Source organism: Teleopsis dalmanni, chromosome 1 (assembly GCF_002237135.1).
Source record: "Teleopsis dalmanni isolate 2A chromosome 1, ASM223713v2, whole genome shotgun sequence".
NCBI lineage: Eukaryota > Metazoa > Arthropoda > Insecta > Diptera > Diopsidae > Teleopsis > Teleopsis dalmanni.
The window spans coordinates 35,572,289-35,589,784 of NC_051846.1; the positions used below are offsets into that span (position 1 = coordinate 35,572,289).

The 17,496-nt window shown below is 27.9% G+C and overlaps 1 protein-coding gene across 5 annotated transcripts in view; it reads right to left on the reverse strand.

Moving 5' to 3' along the window:
• The window catches only part of LOC119672375 (muscle M-line assembly protein unc-89), a gene marked incomplete at its 5' end in the record, with an annotated part of 50,525 nt that extends 42,071 nt beyond the window's left edge, over positions 1–8,454 (reverse strand). For all 5 annotated transcript variants that reach the window (XM_038083404.1, XM_038083405.1, XM_038083403.1 and 2 more), the window contains 5 exon segments: positions 575–1,324; positions 1,506–1,682; positions 6,553–6,894; positions 6,962–8,269; positions 8,332–8,454. In XM_038083404.1, coding sequence (XP_037939332.1) covers positions 575–1,324; positions 1,506–1,682; positions 6,553–6,894; positions 6,962–8,269; positions 8,332–8,454 — 2,700 coding nt within the window.
• Positions 8,455–17,496: the final 9,042 nt, after the last annotated feature.

Here is a 17,496-nt window from a genome sequence, read left to right on the forward strand (position 1 = left end):
ATAGTAAAATGGATATTTATGCAAAAATTTCTTTTGTTTATATTATATGCACATATTTTACAAATATTGTATTTTGCCAAGAAAAAAAATTAAATCAAGAAATAAATGACGTTTTTCCTAGACACACACGCGCGGCACACAAAATATAAAATAAAATCTAAAACACAAATTGTTTTAACTGTAAAAATTGTTTTAACTGTAAAAAAAAAATAAAACAAAAAAAATTGAAATAAGTAAAATAAAATAAAATACATAAAATATAATAATAAAAGTACGAGCAGTACAATAGTGAGTATTGAAAACGTCTAGGTCAATATACTAGAACTTGCGTCATGCACATCCAAAATATACAAATTTTTAGTTCAAACGCAAGATAGATTTTGAGCTAAAACAAAATAATTGCGTCTAATTGCATCTTTTGTGTATAGAGAAAAGAACTAAATTAAAACTGTCAATGCAAAAAAAAGATCTGAATAATTTATTTAAGTAATTAAAATTAAACAACACAATATGTTTTTTAATGAAAAAAATCTTTACAAACCAAAAAAAAAACAATGTATACAATACTACTCACCTCAATTGTGCGTTCGAAGTATTCAAATGCTAACGAAGTTGTCTTGGCTGCTGCCAAACTGTCGACACTTTGTCCATTGATATCTAGCAACTGTTTACTCACACTGTCCAGACTGCGATTGATGTCATATAAATCACTCTTAAATTGCTCCAATTTTTCCATACGTTCCAAGTTTGACATTCTTTCGCTATTGCTGGTTTCGAAGTGAAAACGCAAATTCTCCAATAATTTCAATATGCGATCAGTATCGATTTCGCGTGCACCAGGCGGTTCCAGCGCACGTACACGATCGATTAACAACTCAGACTGTGTGATCAATGATCTAAATTTATCCATACACGAATCTCGGAATTTTTCATGTTCAGCTATGACGCGCTCGATGCCACTATCGCTGCGTTGATTTGCAAAATAATTATCAATATCATGACGAAGTTGCAATATATTCTCCAGAAATTGTAATATGTTATCCAGTAGATTTTTATAATCATATTTTATACCATCCAGTTTCGATTTAAGCGTACGCAGATTGCTTATGACTATTTCAATTTTTTGTTGAGATTCTTGATCGGTTGTTTGTATAGCCAATGTAGTGTGTATGCGTTGTTGTATCTCATCTTGGGCCTTTTCCATATCCTTCAACACATTATTGAGTTTATCACGTGTGGCAGCTTGCAAATATTTTGCATCAATGGATGGTGAAGAAAATATCGGATAAATTTGTGTATCAAGCTTGGTAGTTTTTGTGCCGGTCTATAAAACAATAAAAAGTAATGTAAATAATTAAGAATTTTGCTTATTAACTGAAACAATTTTAAACACAATGTGTACTAATTTTAAAAAATAAATGTTTACAATAGTTTTTGTTGTTCTTCATACTTTTATTTATAATAAAAATCTATTTTTCACATATTGAATTCTATACTCTACTCACTTCTTCATTATCACTCATAATTTTCTCTAAAATTAGTTCAACTTCACGCTTTTCCGCAATATGTGTTGTCCAATTTTCAAGACTTGTTGTTACATCGACTTGGCGCTTACTAAATCCGTTGAGGATTTCTTCGACTGCTTCTGTTGAGGATTTCGTCTCGAGATACGGATCCACTATCTGCGTATTCATGTGTGCGTATATATAAGATTTTGGACGACAGAAATAGAAGAAAATAATATATTATTTTTGTTGTTATTTTTAATTTTTATGTTATGTTTGTTAGTGGAAAATATTGAGCAAATGCTGGCAGCGTAGCGCAACGTACAGGGCGTTATGCGCAAAAGTTCTCTAAAAACTTTTTTATTCCCTAGACTATTTGAGTTAAAAACTTTTTTATGCTCATTTGCATAAAACTCTGTGTTCATTTTTATTAGATTGCATCTGTGTTTGTGAAGTAAATTATTTATGGAAGCATTAAAAATGTATTTCTAGTGAAAAATGTATAAATTTTTTTGTATATAAATTGGAACAAGTGAAGGCAAGTGAATGCACAAGTTAACTCCTTAAGTGATATTCAGTACTTTTGTCCCTATTTTATTGGCAATAAGCATACTTACACTTAAGTAATGGGATATTGTTGAGAATATCAGCGTGTGGAAAAATTCTTAGTAAAAATGAAAATAAACAGATCACCAAATGCAATAAGAAAACTTAGTGTCCGCAAATAAAAAAAAAATTACTGGGTAATAATAGGGAAATCATGGAATTTATGATAGCCAAAAATAAATAAAAACATTTTTCATTTTTATATACAAGAATTTTTTGTTTTTAAAAAAAAATTCGAATAAATAACTATTTAAAATATAATAATAACAGAGAAATTATTGGCATATATGTCTCCAATATAAAATATTGCAAAACATATATCATGTGTAAAAATTATGGGGATTTTATAATTTGAAAACTTGTCACAAAAGATACTGTAATAAATTTTTGATTGTTAGTTCGTAGGGCTATGCCGTAGTACCATGCATAAATTAGTCGTGTGCTGATATTCAGTGTGGTTGCATTAGCTATGGAATTATACTTTACAGCAGTGTTTTTCACAGATAAGCATTTTGATTACTTTGGCGGGCAATTCAATTCAATTAGACTTTTATGTTAATTGTTGTAGGTTAGTTTAAATTGGAACCAAATATGAAATAAATCGTAACTTGTAAATTTTACATGTTATATGTTTGCACGCATAGTATGAAACAACCAAGCATAAATTCTTGTTGCCTTTTTAAAGTTAAAAGACTTAAGCTATTTTATGACTGTGTTACTTATGGCAATACTGTTCAATCCACCATTAGAAAAGTTCAAACCTATCAGAATATTGTAATGAGACGTGTGCTAAAAGTTCAATGGTGTATCACAAAAGAACATACACAAAAAAACTTAAGAGTCGAGTGTGTGCAAAACTATATCAAAGATAAAGCGTTGAAATTGTTTGATTCTGTGGATGCTCACATTAATTCAGAATTGCATACTCTAGGTTTCAAATTATACCTCTGTAAATCCACCTGAATAACTCATTATTAAAATATAACTGAGCTTTTGTCACAGTGGATCATCCAAGTAATCACAGACACTATTGAGTAAAAGTGCTTTAGACACTAACTTGCGTTTTATTAACAAAAAAACAAAAGAGTGTTGAATAAAAAATTAAACTTAATACTCATACTTAATATAATACTCTTTTGGTAGTTTTTATAGAATGAATATAATCTAAAGTGAATTATTTAGAGTCAAAGTATGCTAATTTTATATAATATTATTTATACTCCTATAGTACTGTTATAAAAATACTAGTACTCCATAATGTATTTACATGTATTAAGGCTGTATCATATTGAAGTAAATCTTGCAACCACGCAATATGTTACGAAGACTTTTAGAAAGGTATAGGTAGGGCCCGAAACAAAAATGTTTGATAAATATTATTCTGCGATGGCACAGAACTCTTGTAGTTTAAAAAGAGTTTTTGCAACAAACTCAAAGAATGTGACCCGTTAACATGTGATTTTTTTTGTTTCTCAAGCAAAAATTACTATTTCGGGGAAAAGATCTCGAGTCAATTGCACCTAATTAATAAAATTCACTATAACAGTTAAAGCCCTTACTTTAATCAACCAACAAAATGTATGCAAGATTGGGTTAAGCGCAGATAAAATTATATTGTACTACATGGAGTGTTATTTAAAGGTAACAAAATATATTTTGACTAATTTGGTTTGATTGACTGTGTATGTTTAATAATTCATTCAATAATTTTATATCAATACTACTATCTTAAATTTTTTGTACGGGTTTGTGGGTTTGTCATCTCCTTCTAATAACTTTATTATAAGAATTTATAAACATAATGTTAAAATATAAATTTAATTGTTTTCTCATAAAAACTAATTGGGAATTTTTATAAAGCATTTGATTTTATATTTTAATTATATATAATTTAAAAATTTTGAAATGTATCTATTCAGATAAATTAATGAAGCATTATTGTAGAAAATTAAAAATTAAACTTATATAAAAACATTTAAAATGACTAAATATATATATATGTGTATTAAGGAAAAACCGCGAGAAGTATTTTTAGAGGCATCTTTACTTGGCCATATTTTGTGTTAGAATTTTTTCTAGCCCTTTTTTCTTTGCGAAATTGTTTTAAATATCTTAAAATATCTTAAGCAAATGTGTTACCAGCTAAAATACCATTTTTTCATATATTGTACTTAGCTTAAGTTCATTGGAACTCATTTTAAAATAAAATATACTATATATGCATATATATTAATATGTATTTAAATTTTATTTCATTAAAGGGGGAAAAACTTTGTCTTAGATTAAAAATTTTATATATTTCTATAAATTTAAACTAGTGAACTTTCTACATAACACCAAATTGTGATAATAAAGAATTGAAAACTATTCCATTTTTGTTATTATTAAATATGTGCTATAATTGTTGGCTTTAATAAATTGTAAAATGTGTTAATCATTAAAAAAACCGATATAGTGTAAGATAATTGGAAATATTTTATGGCTGAGGAAATCACAAACTGGCATATGTTACTAGTATCAATAATTACTTATGATTTGAATTAAGTTTTAGGTTTTCAACTTAGACATCTGTTGTGCCCTCTTCAGAGACTTAGAATATTTCTACGAGTTTGAATTTGATTAATATTGAACAAATTTTACGGAGCTTTATTTCTGTATCAGTGCCTAGCCTAGGTCAGTGCCGAGTAAATTTCTGGCACACGTTTTGTGACCTTATTCTTTTATTTATAAAACCTACATACTTCATTAGCGTAAGTTCTTAATTTTGTGATTTAACCTACAAGGTCTTATCATAATATTTGTTATAATGATATAAGATGGTTTTATTCATTTTTATATTACAATATCAATTAAACTCACTATTAAAAGGTAAATATTTGGTTTTGACTTTGTTGAAGCCTCTATTAATTATTTTTTTTTATTATTTTTGGTAGCAAATAAAATGCAAATAAATATTATTTTTAGTAATTATTTTCTGTCTTAATATCTTAATAAATCTGTCTTAATAAAATACATTGTACAGATATTAAATCAGTTTATATAGGTTTTTTGATCAGTAACTTATCATTTATATCCTAGTAACATTCAAGCCGACAAATAGAAAGATGGATAGACATTACGGAGTTAGTTCGATTCGTATGCATAATTGATGTGTTGTTTAAAGAGTATTAATTAAATTAAATGTATATTATTATTATTTTTATTATTATTGTGATATCCCTTGACTAGTGAGATCTATTGTTGTATCTCTGAATGACTTTATTTAATTACAGGTTCAATTACTAATAAACTTAGAATGCCTTCTTCAGACTCCTAAGTATCATTTGGTTTAATGAAAGTCAAATAAGAGTACCGAAACATTTTCCTGGTAATAACAGGATAATAGTAAGAAAATAGTCGAAATTGATACACATCATAACACGGAATATTTACTGTCTTTAAATGCTTACTTTAAAATATATAACTAAAAGGTTGTCAGTTAGGAAATCAGTGATGGATTTGAATTCAAATCGGCTAAGACTGACAGATCTGCCAATATTTTTATTGCTTATCACTAGGAATTTTTTTTAATTGTGTTAAATGTTTGGTATCAATATTTTTCGGCAATTTCAATAAAAAATACACAGTTTTTACTAAATTATATGAAGCCATCAAAGTACAAATCTTTTTTTCTATTTTTAAAATATAGTAATGTAAAAAAATAAATGTGCATAAAAATACTACTATTGTAAAAAGCTACAAAAAAGCTACAAAAAAAAAAAATATTATTATCTGAATGACATAGTTTTTCTCTTCTGCTAACGTCCTAACACCATAAAAATTTAATTTATTCAGTTAAGTTTTCTGACTTGATTTGATTGCAATAAATTATAATTTTATAACTTTATATGCTATGATTTAAAAAAAAATTTTAAAGTTAGTATTATTAGTATTTTCTAAGACAGATTTATGGGAAGAAATTAATATAGCAGAATAGAAATGAAATTATTAAAAAAATAAACAGTAAAAACATATCAACACATAAAAAGTAACAATAAAATTTAAATAAAAAACATATCAAGTATTTAAGAATAAAATAAAATAATACAAATAAATATTATATTAACAAAACCAAACCGAAAGATAATAAAAAAAAATAAAAACTAAATTATAATCAAACTATAAAATTCAAACATAAAAAATGTTATATTTAAGTGTATACATATATTTAAATGTATACATATATTTATATATACATATATATATAATTAATTATTGATATAACTTAATGTATAATTTTGAGTCTTATAAATTTAGCCTACATCAATAAGTTGTTGTTTAGTTAGTATTCTATTTAATATTAAAAAAATTTGTAACCTATTTATATCTTGTGCTTTGATCAAAGAATTCCAATTTCATAATAATACTTAAAAATTTTGTTATTGATATATACTTAACGCACTTTTGTCGTTATGAATCGCTTTCCAGCAGTTTTCAGATCACTATAATCGCTGCGTATATTCGACCAAGCATCCTGCAAAAATTGCAGTTTTTGTTGATCAGGTGTTTGCGTCAACTGTCGATCCAAATTGTCCAACTGACTAGTTAAACGATTCGCACGTTCAAAAAAGTCTATCAATAGAGATACACAATCTACACGTTTTAGCACCCATTCTTTCAGCTCAATCCAATGTTTGTGTAAAGTTTCAGCCTTGGAATCCACATCATAACGCTGTTGTGGACTAAGTGATTCCAAATGTGTTTTAATTGATTCAAGCAGCAAATTAATAAGTTCCCCTTTGATCTATATACAAAAAAAAAATTTGTCTATAACTTGCTTAATTAAAAAAACAATAGTTTATATAACTAACCTCTAAATCTTGCATTAATTCATGATGTTGTAATAAAAACTGTTTACTTTCTTCTAAACTGCGGCCCATTTCAACGTGCTGTTGTAGGTATGTTTGACCTGAAGACAGTAGCCATGTCAGTAGATCATTATATTGCTGTAAGAATTCCGATAAAGCTTTTTGTACACGTTGTTGATCTTCATTGCTAGCCGCACAAATACTTTCAATATACACTTTGCGATTTTCAATTTCATCTAACACACGTTTAACACCTAATGTTTCAGGTTGGGTACGTCCAACTTCATCTAAAATACCGTAACCAAGGCGTAATGGTTCCTCGGTGAAGTTACGTACATCTCGTGACACTTTTGCATACATTGCATAACTTTCCGGTGAGGTTGGTGGTAATTTAATGTTCGATAATTCTACTTCCAGTTTTTCTAAAACGATCAGTGTCTTCTCTGCTTTAGCGAAGAATTCACGAGACTGCTGCAACCAGTGTTCGCGTTGATCTACCAAATCTAAATGCTCCGTACAAACACTTAACACATTATAAGCTCTTGCACAAGCCTCATCACCAGTGAACGTGCCAGATGCTTGTAGCTTTTCTTTAGCGCGTGTTATTTTAAGTGCTCGATCTCGCAACAATAAAGCTTGCTGCTTCCATTCTCGATAATTGTGCAACGCATTGTTTGCGGTATGTTCACATTCACCTAAACTAAACATACTAGAAACTTCATTGCGTTGTTGTCGCAAAGCAATTTCCAATTCGTCCAGTTCCTTCGCCAACAACGCTAACGCTAAGCATTGTTCCAGTTGTGTTTTGCGTGTCTGCCACGCTATTTCGAGTGCATTGCGTCGATCGTGTAGCGCCTCCAGCCATTGCTGTACTTGATGGACAGCACGCGTGGCATCACGTTTTATGTGTTCTGGTCTCGTGTCGAGCGTTTCTAGTTGTGTTAGTTCTTGGAGTTGTGCCAGCAACTCGTTGCCATCTTTTAATGCTGCCATTACTGCTGTTAGCATATCAATTCGCAGCTGCTTGATTTTGTTGAGGAACTCTTGTACTGCTGGCACTTCAATCGGCACCATTGTATCAATACACGCGACTTCAAGCTGGTCCATGCGTCGCTGACACAATGTCATTTTCTCTTGAAATTGCGAACACAAATGTAATATGTGTTGACGATCTTCCATTAGATGCAATATATCACACCAGATTATGTTTAATGTTTCTGCCATGGCGTTGACTAGTTCTGAACTTATTCGTTTACTGGCGAGCAATTTATCCGCTTTTTGTACAAATTCATCCATAGGTCCGGGTAAATTCTGAAAAGTGGTAATACGGCTTAGTTTGATAATTAAAACGAATTAATAAAAAATAATATTACCTGTATATTCCTAAGAGTCTCATCGTGTTCCCTCTGCATCTGTAACGACACATCGAGATTATCGCCTAGTGATGTGATTTTTGGTTCAAGCTCTATCACTTTAATATATATCTTTTCCGGGCTCTGTAATATATTAATTGCATTCCAATAAAATGTGTGTATATAATTTTTTTTTCTAATTTCAATAGAGAATTGTATTTTTCTAGATGAAATTCTGTATTATGTTATAAATGTTTCTGTCATCAAGCTTCTTTGTATATGAAGTGAAATGGAAGCATATAATTACAAATAGAAAACTTTCAATGCCCTCAAGAAGCTTTATTGAATTATTTAAGTCGAGCATTAAAAATGCCACGTTGCGTAAGAAATGCCCTACGAAATTCGACTTATGAAGAAAGCTCCTTCACACAAGCATTTAACTTATGTTAGCTTATATATACTTACAAAAATAATTTTGTAGCTAATGTCAAAGAGCTAGTTAACTATTCCGAAATATTCTAACACAAATATTAAACGCCAACACTGGAATAATTTCATAAACAGCATTAAAACGAACTGAAACAAACCCATTAGCACTAGAAAATGGACGAATAAATCAAATTTGTAGTTAATCGCTTGGAAGGGCCTAAAACTAGTATTGAAGAAAAACAGATAATTTCATTAAAACTTCAAAAGGTAGTAAAAGTGCTAGCTAACAACACCAAAAGTGGCAAATAAACCAAGAAAACTGACTATTAGGCCAATAATATTTTTTGTTGTTAAAAAGTAATGCTAGAAGACTAGGTGGACACTTTTATAAAGACTTTTTTCATTCTTTTGGAGCAATTGAATTCCATCTGTTCGAACGCAATGGCGCTTAGGGTTTTATTGTATCTATTTTCACCACATAAAGTTTGTATATATTTATTAGTAATAACGTCCTAAATAACTTTAGGTATGTTATTTGCTTCATCTAAGAATTCACTGCAAATAGCATATTTTATATTGTTTCAAAAGTGTGGGGTTCTAAATAGGTAGATTTTAAATAAGGTTTGTAAAGATAACAAAATTACGTAAAAGTGTTGTGAGCAAAGATAACTGCCTCCATTGAACGATTTTATTTGGTTTTATCAAGACATCTCGCTTGATCAGAATAAATATTGTGTAACGTGAACAGCGTAGATATATATATTCTCAATGTAAACAAATTGAAGAAAATTAAATATTAATAATACATTTTTAAGCATTTCGGCAAATATATAACATATAAATATATAGACGAATATAAACAAATAAACGGCAATGGCTTGTTTTCTTATAAAAATGGCATCGATGACCATTCTTAGTGTGAATGTGAATAATGTCTCTTTGAAGTTGCAAATCGTCTTTGAAAGAAAACAATTTTTATAGAAGTCGATATGGTTTATCATAAAGCAAAGAAGATGAACTAGCTTCCTATTTAAGTATTGTCAGACTCTACTTCAACTGAAAGCGTTTGATTGCTTTTGAAGTTGTTGTGAAGACTGTTTCATGTCGTTGTCATAAAAATTTTCTTCTTAACTTGGTTTGCGTAACGCATAGAATAAAATTAATGAAGTATTACAATCTTGAATTTATTCTGGTTTTTATGAGAGTTGGATTTTTATACATCGTCAATAACTTTCTTTTAAAATAAATCATCTTCATTTTAAGAATTTATATACGAGTATATATATGATTTATGATAACGTTTATAAATTTTCCTGAGTTGAAAAAAAAACGGAATTCTTTGAAAATCCGAAGTCTTCGAATATCCGGATTTGTGTGATCCACGTTCATTTGCATTTTGTGCTTTCTCTAATTTTTACTCACGAAATCTTCGAATAGTTGCACTACGAACAATCATCGCAAATCCGGATATTTGAAGACTTCGTTTTTAAAAGAAATCCGAAATAAATTATTATAAGATAAAATCAAAACCACACATTTATATTTATATATAAATATATGCAATATTTATATTTATAATCTAGTAACAAAATATACATTTTATTATTTAGAACTTTGATGGATAGGTAAAATTTATTTATAAATATAATATATATTATTACTGTAAATAATGTCTGTCAGTTGTGATTCGAATATTTTTGATTTATAGTACAATGATCTGTTAAACGTTTACCATAAAATTTTCAATAACTTTGAGTAATTAATTAAAAAGATTGAAGAGATTGTTTAAGTTCCAGTAAAGCCAAAGGGCTTACTTTACTTAACTAAAATAAAAGTTATTAAATTTACTTAATATAAAACTATAAAAACTGTAAACTATTAACCAACTATTTAACTAATAGTTAAATATTTAAGGTAAGTAATAATTTTTTTATTTGCATAGAGTTAAGTATGAATGTGTTGAAATTTCGTGTGTAGTTCTAAGTAACGGGGACAGTGACCATTGAATAAGAAAGTGGGTTATATTTAAAGAATATAGTTAAGTAAAAAGGTATCACTCTCAATGTAAATAAAAAAATTGTTTGTTAACTGTAAGTATTCTTCTTCTGTAAAATAATTTAGAACACAATGTGTAGTCTAAAAAGTCAGTTAAATATAAACTTCAATAATAAAATATGAACAAGTACCACAGTAAATAAGTTTAATTTTCTTGCAATAAACTTCAAAACTGAGAATTTCATAATTTATATACATAGTAAATAATAATACTCAGTGCTTTGACAGAATTTTTTGGCGGTGTTAATTTGAATAAAAATCAAATTTTTTTAACATGTTTAAATTAAGCGGTATCTGGTATTGGCTATAAATACAAGGTTTATAATAATAGACCATTGTGTATACCTTCTGCTCAAAAAGTATTTGGATTTTGTAAATAAAACAAACAAATTTAAATTTTATTCCAAATTTATTTTATCTCCTTCAAAATATGTTTCTTCTGAAGCGATACACATATGCCAACGCTTAACCCAATCTTCCATACACTTTTCGTAGGCCCGTGCAGGTATGGCTTTTATTCAATCGACTCCAAACGCTTACCACAAAGGGGCAATTTGAGTTTCGGGAAGAGGAAAAAGTCGCACGATGCCAGATCTAGCGAATATGGTGCCTTAGCGATGACAGTGGTGCCGTGTTTGATGAAAAAAATCACGTACAACAAGAATTTTCCATAGTCAAAATCGCTGTAAATAAACTAATTGACAGATGGCGCTCAAATTTGTGCCATATGTCAAGAAAGGGTCTATTACTTAAGGAGTAGGTAACAAACAACTAAATCCGGATACTTTTTGAGCAGAATGAGTAACAATATATATAAAATATATCGGCTTAAGATTGTAAACTATTTGAAACCATGTAGTCAACTATAGTTACCAACTGTATATACATAGTATATTCATACAAATACGCATTTGTATATATAACCCTATAATATTTAATGAGTAATAAAATATATAAAATATATAGGCTTTGGTTTTTAAATTTTATACAATGTAATCAATAAGTCCTTTTATGTAAAAAATTTGCATACATTTCACACTTTAAAATGCATAACATTTTTATGGAGTAATGGCTCAATAAATCAAACACTAAATTGGATAATTAAATGAGCTGTAAGCAAATTTAAATTGCCGATCTCGAACACATTATGGCAATAAATAATTCGATATTTTTCTTTAACAGAAATTATCTCAATCAAGTGAAAAATACTACATGAATTTACTACATGAAAATAAAAGAAAAAAATATTTTTTGAAATTGGAACTTTTTGTCGAAAGCTAATAAATTCGCTTAAGTGCCACAGATAAAAAATCGTCTAAAGCTTATGTTCTTCTTCGCAAGCTGAAACCATAGTAAGAAATTTCAGATTCATGTTTGTGTTAAAAAAAAAACTAAAAAAAAGTGTAAAAAAAAATTATATAAAAAGAGTAATAAAAAAAGAAGTAAAAAAAGGAAGTGTAGTTTTAAACCGATTAAATCATGGAAAATGTTCAAACCTTTGTAATGTATCTTTGTGCAAAACATTTTAAACAGCAGCGCGCAGAAGCACCTCAAATAAAAACAAGCTGCCTTTGATTGAAGATATGAAATTAAAAATTATAAAAGAAATGCAAATTGCAATGCAATGTTGAATTCAATGCAATGCTACATTGATGCAATCTGGCAAGGAAAGGTCGAACTGTTGAACTTAAACTATGTGCACCGGCCGGCACGAGTGAATCCATTAATGGCTTTTGAAATGTGCATAAACGCTTAGCGCATGTATTTAATCTCATTGCTTTCAAGTAAAAGATAAATGCAGGAAGAAAGGCTCACAAAGATGAAAGGTCAAGTAATTATTTACGAAACACCATATCGTGCGTACTATCACAAATTTTAACATTAATGGAAAGGTAAATACATTAGTGCTTAGATCAGAATAATGATTTGGAAATAATATCTACATAGAATCAAAAGAACCAGTCACCTAACCGGAGCGCTTAATGCATAGGTTCATGCATTGCCACTCAGATAAAATCTAAAAGAAGACTGCAATTTGTTAAAATTCCTATAATAATTGTCAGTTGGATTTTCGTCGTTTAAATTTAATTAATTTTATCATATTTATACACGGCAATAAATAAGATACTTTCGGTATTTACTTAGTGTTAAATTTGTTATAGAAGCTCATACGAAGACACTATTTCATCTTTATTACTTAACATTAAATATATGAACACGGGTATAATTAATAAATTTATTTTTGATTTAAAAAAGAAATTAAATATTTTCATTAAAATGCTATTAATGAATTTAATTTAAGTGTTTTACACGGACTTATATAAAGTTTAGATATAAAAATTGCCAAATTCAAGCAGCATGGACATGGACTAAATAAAGTGCTTGTTTTACGATTTCTTGATAAAAACCATAAAATATCTATGAAAGATTATATCAAATTTACAAAACCAGTTTGATCTTATCGTGTTCATAAAATATTTTGTTATAAAAACTTAGAAAGCCATTTACTTTAATATGTACATAACAAATCGTATTTACAATAATTCGTGCTTAAAATATAGAAAAGGCGAATCAAATAACAAATCTAATCTCAAAAGAAAATTTAAATTCATATCATCATAAATCGTTTTGATAAATTGCATTTCATTATAAAAAAGACTTACACAGAAAATACTGACAGACGGCGCCAATCAAAGAAATCATTAAATTATTAAAATGCAACCATCTCGTACCATAGTTCAAGGTTTAGAAGAGTATTAAGTTAAAAAAAGATTAATACTTTCTGAATAAATTTACGGTTGAAACAAAAACAAATTAATTACATTTGATATAAAAACACTTTTTTTAATAAAAAATAGTATATAAAAATATATATAGAAATTTACGAGTATATACATATATATATATATATATATTTGTTCAGGTGTAACACATACATGTAATTCTAAATAAACTATTAAAATTAAAATATAATTTATAATTATAGAAAATTACTTTTTTATAGTAACTACATTTTCTTTCCTTTTTTTTATGAAATGTTAAAAAATTTAATAAATAAGTCTGAAAAAAGTAATTAATTTAATTAAGTTATAAAGTTCATCTATCTTTAAGATAGATGAGATGAATGCACGTTTCAGACATATTATGGGAATGTATTATGTTGGCGGAAGAATAATAATAATGGAGTAGACCTGTAAACCTTATTGATAAAGACGAATTTGTCAATTATTTGTAGATCAATTTTAAGTGAAATAAAGTTTAAACACAACAATTGTGAATGAACGTTTATTTCTTTTACCAAGAACGAAAAATTGGTCAACTGTTTTTCGCTTGTAGTATGAAAAGACTAAGCTGTATTTCAATCACCACAATAAAAGAAACAATTCGCAACTGATTTATGTTACAAAACGTATCTTAAGTAATTTACAGAAAACGAATTTTTTTGTTACAATGATTCTTTTAAAGAAAAAATTACTTAAGTTCAACTAAGAATCATTTTACATTAGATCGGATCATCTTTTATTAGAGTTTGTCGAAACCATTTAAAATATTTGGACTCGAATTTGTACAAAATTATAAGGTTCTTTTAATAACTCCTTTATTGGTTAATTTCAAATTCAATCGTCTTTTGTATTGCTGTTGCTCCCAGTAAAAAGTTTATATGAATAAGTTAGATTCTGATGAACTCTTTTCCCTTTTAAATCAGTTTTGGATTCGATTCAGAATTTGATTCTATTGCCATTCGGTAAGTTGTAGCTTGGCTCTGTTTTTTCTTTTTTTCGTTTATTAAAGATTGCTTTATTGACAGATAGATGGTTTGTCTAAGTTGGTTAACGACTTTTAGTTATATATTACTGCACTGATGAATTATTGTGAACAGATAATTTTAAGACATTACTTTTCTATTGGTTAGGCTTCAAGAAAATTTTTTGTTTGTTTTCCAAAATAAGTTACTTTTAAAATTTTGCTTTGTCGGTATTAATCTAGTTTCTTCATCTAGTATTTTTCCTTATGTGTTCAATGCTTTCTCTGGATTCTCGGATTGACTACATAAAACAGTGCAGATCATTATATTACTGCTGAAGTATATATATAAATATATATTTATTATTTGCTCCCTATTGTTTGTAGATTGTAAATTGTTTGTAGTTTGAAGAATGATAGATAAGAAAAGAAATATATACAATACTTTTTAGCGACACTTCCTTCATTTTTTTACTGTTTCATTGTTTTTTTTTTGTTTGTTTTTAATAACAAAAAGAACCAAGGCATAAAGAGGGGTTTTAAAAATACCTCGAGTTAAGAAAGAGTAAAAGTGATCAAGTGCATTGGCTCAAACAGAAATAAATAAATGAACGTTGCATATACTACAAATACTTCCTTTGGGTAAAGGTTAATTGAATTAACGGTTCAATGTATATAAATCTCATGAATACATTTTTGGAATTTGCTTCCTCTTTATCTTATCAATCGATTAATTAATAAAAAAAACTTGAATGTATTTACAAATATGCTATAAGGTATGTTCGCTGACGCAGTGTCTGCACTGTAGGCTCAGAAATGCATTTCGGTGTGCAAGTTAACATGCATAAAAATCTTGTTCCTATATGTGTAAATTACTATTTAATAGTGTTTTCTATTGGTTCTAAATGGTTTTAAGTGGTTCTGTCACGATGCCTGCACGGTTCAATTTGTTTACTGAAGTAATTGCCATACTTTTTGTTTTCTATGCGAAAAGCGTGGGAGTTGAAGCTTTTAAGTGGCAGTCACGAATTACTTTGAACGTTTCAGAAGAATAACAGATGATTTTAGAGTTCAGTGTTAATTTTTAATATGATAAATTGCCATATTTTATTTAAAACAGTTTCAATATATACTTTGTAAATGATTTATTAAGTAATAAAAAATATAATCGATAACTTCAGAAAACGATTCAAATTATGAGAAAATATTTTATGTAAATATGTAGCAATTCTTAATGATTTTTAGTGTTAAATTAAGTAGTTATATATAAAATTTATTAAAAATTGTTTAATAATTTTTTTTTGTGCTTTATGTTTGTGTATTTTTTCTCTTTTATCCTTCATATATTCACATAAACACATTTCAAAAATATAAAAGTAATGGACTAGACTTAAAATTATCTAATAAAAACAGTATTGAATATTATTATTTGAATGAAGAATTATTTATTTGAATTATTTGATATTAATTGTGCAACAATCTATCTATAACAGCTACCAAACTGCTGCAGTACCTTACTATCGCTAATATTTGCTATCCAAAAATCAGCAGATCAAGACGAATTTAAATTAGTGGACAAAAAGGAATAAACGCAATTATCAGTCAGATTATTCAGATTATAATCAGACTGACAGTGCAACTTTCAGAAGCATATTCATATGTAAGTGAACCAGAACGAAAGAAAACTTCATTTTTAGATATTACTGTACAAAACGATTTGAAAGAAAATAAAGCAGCAGATGACTTCACTAGGAACTAACTCTAAATAGCACTTAGCAATAGCAATAACATTAGCATGCTTACAAAACATGTATATAACGATTAAACGGGCTATACTAGAAACCAAAAATAACAGTAGCAAATGTTTAATACTTGTAAGGTAAATAAAAGTTTCTATAACTAAGAGATAAGCCTAATTGACATTAACATGTCCACAAAACATGTGTTCAACGATATGATACTGAAACAAGAAAAGGAAGTATGTCTTTCATAACTTACATTCATACTTAAAAAAATATAGATGTTAGAGGCCTAAAACCGGTTAGTCAACTAAATCTATTTGTAATTTCAGTTATAGGAAACTCATCAATTTTCTACTCGTTTTCTCATAATAGGTGGAGGAAACCGATCACGCGATGGGCTTCACGGAAATCGATATTTGCGTAACACACTATTTCTGTTGGAAATTGTTGAAATTCTTTTACCAATAAATTTGAAAGAAAGAAAAAAACTTTTTACTAAAAAATTATCGAATTAGGATAACTTCAAACCAATTAAAGTGGCCCATTCTGAAATTTGATAACGCGGTGTTGGTTAGTCTGTCAGTTTTCGCAAATAATTTAAGGGCTCTATCCTTTATGTATTTTTTGATCGGATCAACCTAATGTACTATGGTACCTTGAAAAGTCTTTTCAGAGCCTGGTTTTGTGCAAATTCTAGCTGGCGATTAATAGTGTTTGAAGTTTTGCTAATCGCTACACATCCATATAGGAATGACGGACGAATTATTCATAAAAGACATTAAATACTACATTATATATAGCACATTCATTCATATTTTTAAAATAAAACAAAAATCAAATATATAAAAATTTTACAATTTTTTATTACATATTAAATATCATTGTACAGAATGTTGAAAAAGTCTGCATGCAATTCATTCATTACTTCATCTATATTTTTGAACTGCAATAAATTTTTTCTTAATTTGTAAATAGTATACAAACAATGTTTTAAAATTTATATATTGCAAAATAAATAAATTAAATATTTGTAAAACAAGAAAATAATATTATTTTACAGAAAAGATTTTAATTATTTTTTGGGATATGTTACTAAAAAAACTATAAATAAATTTTAAGTAAACACAGGAACGGAAAAAAAAATTATATAAATAAATATATGGAACTACTTAAATTTGATTATTCTAAATGTTTGCTTTTAAAAATATATAAGAGA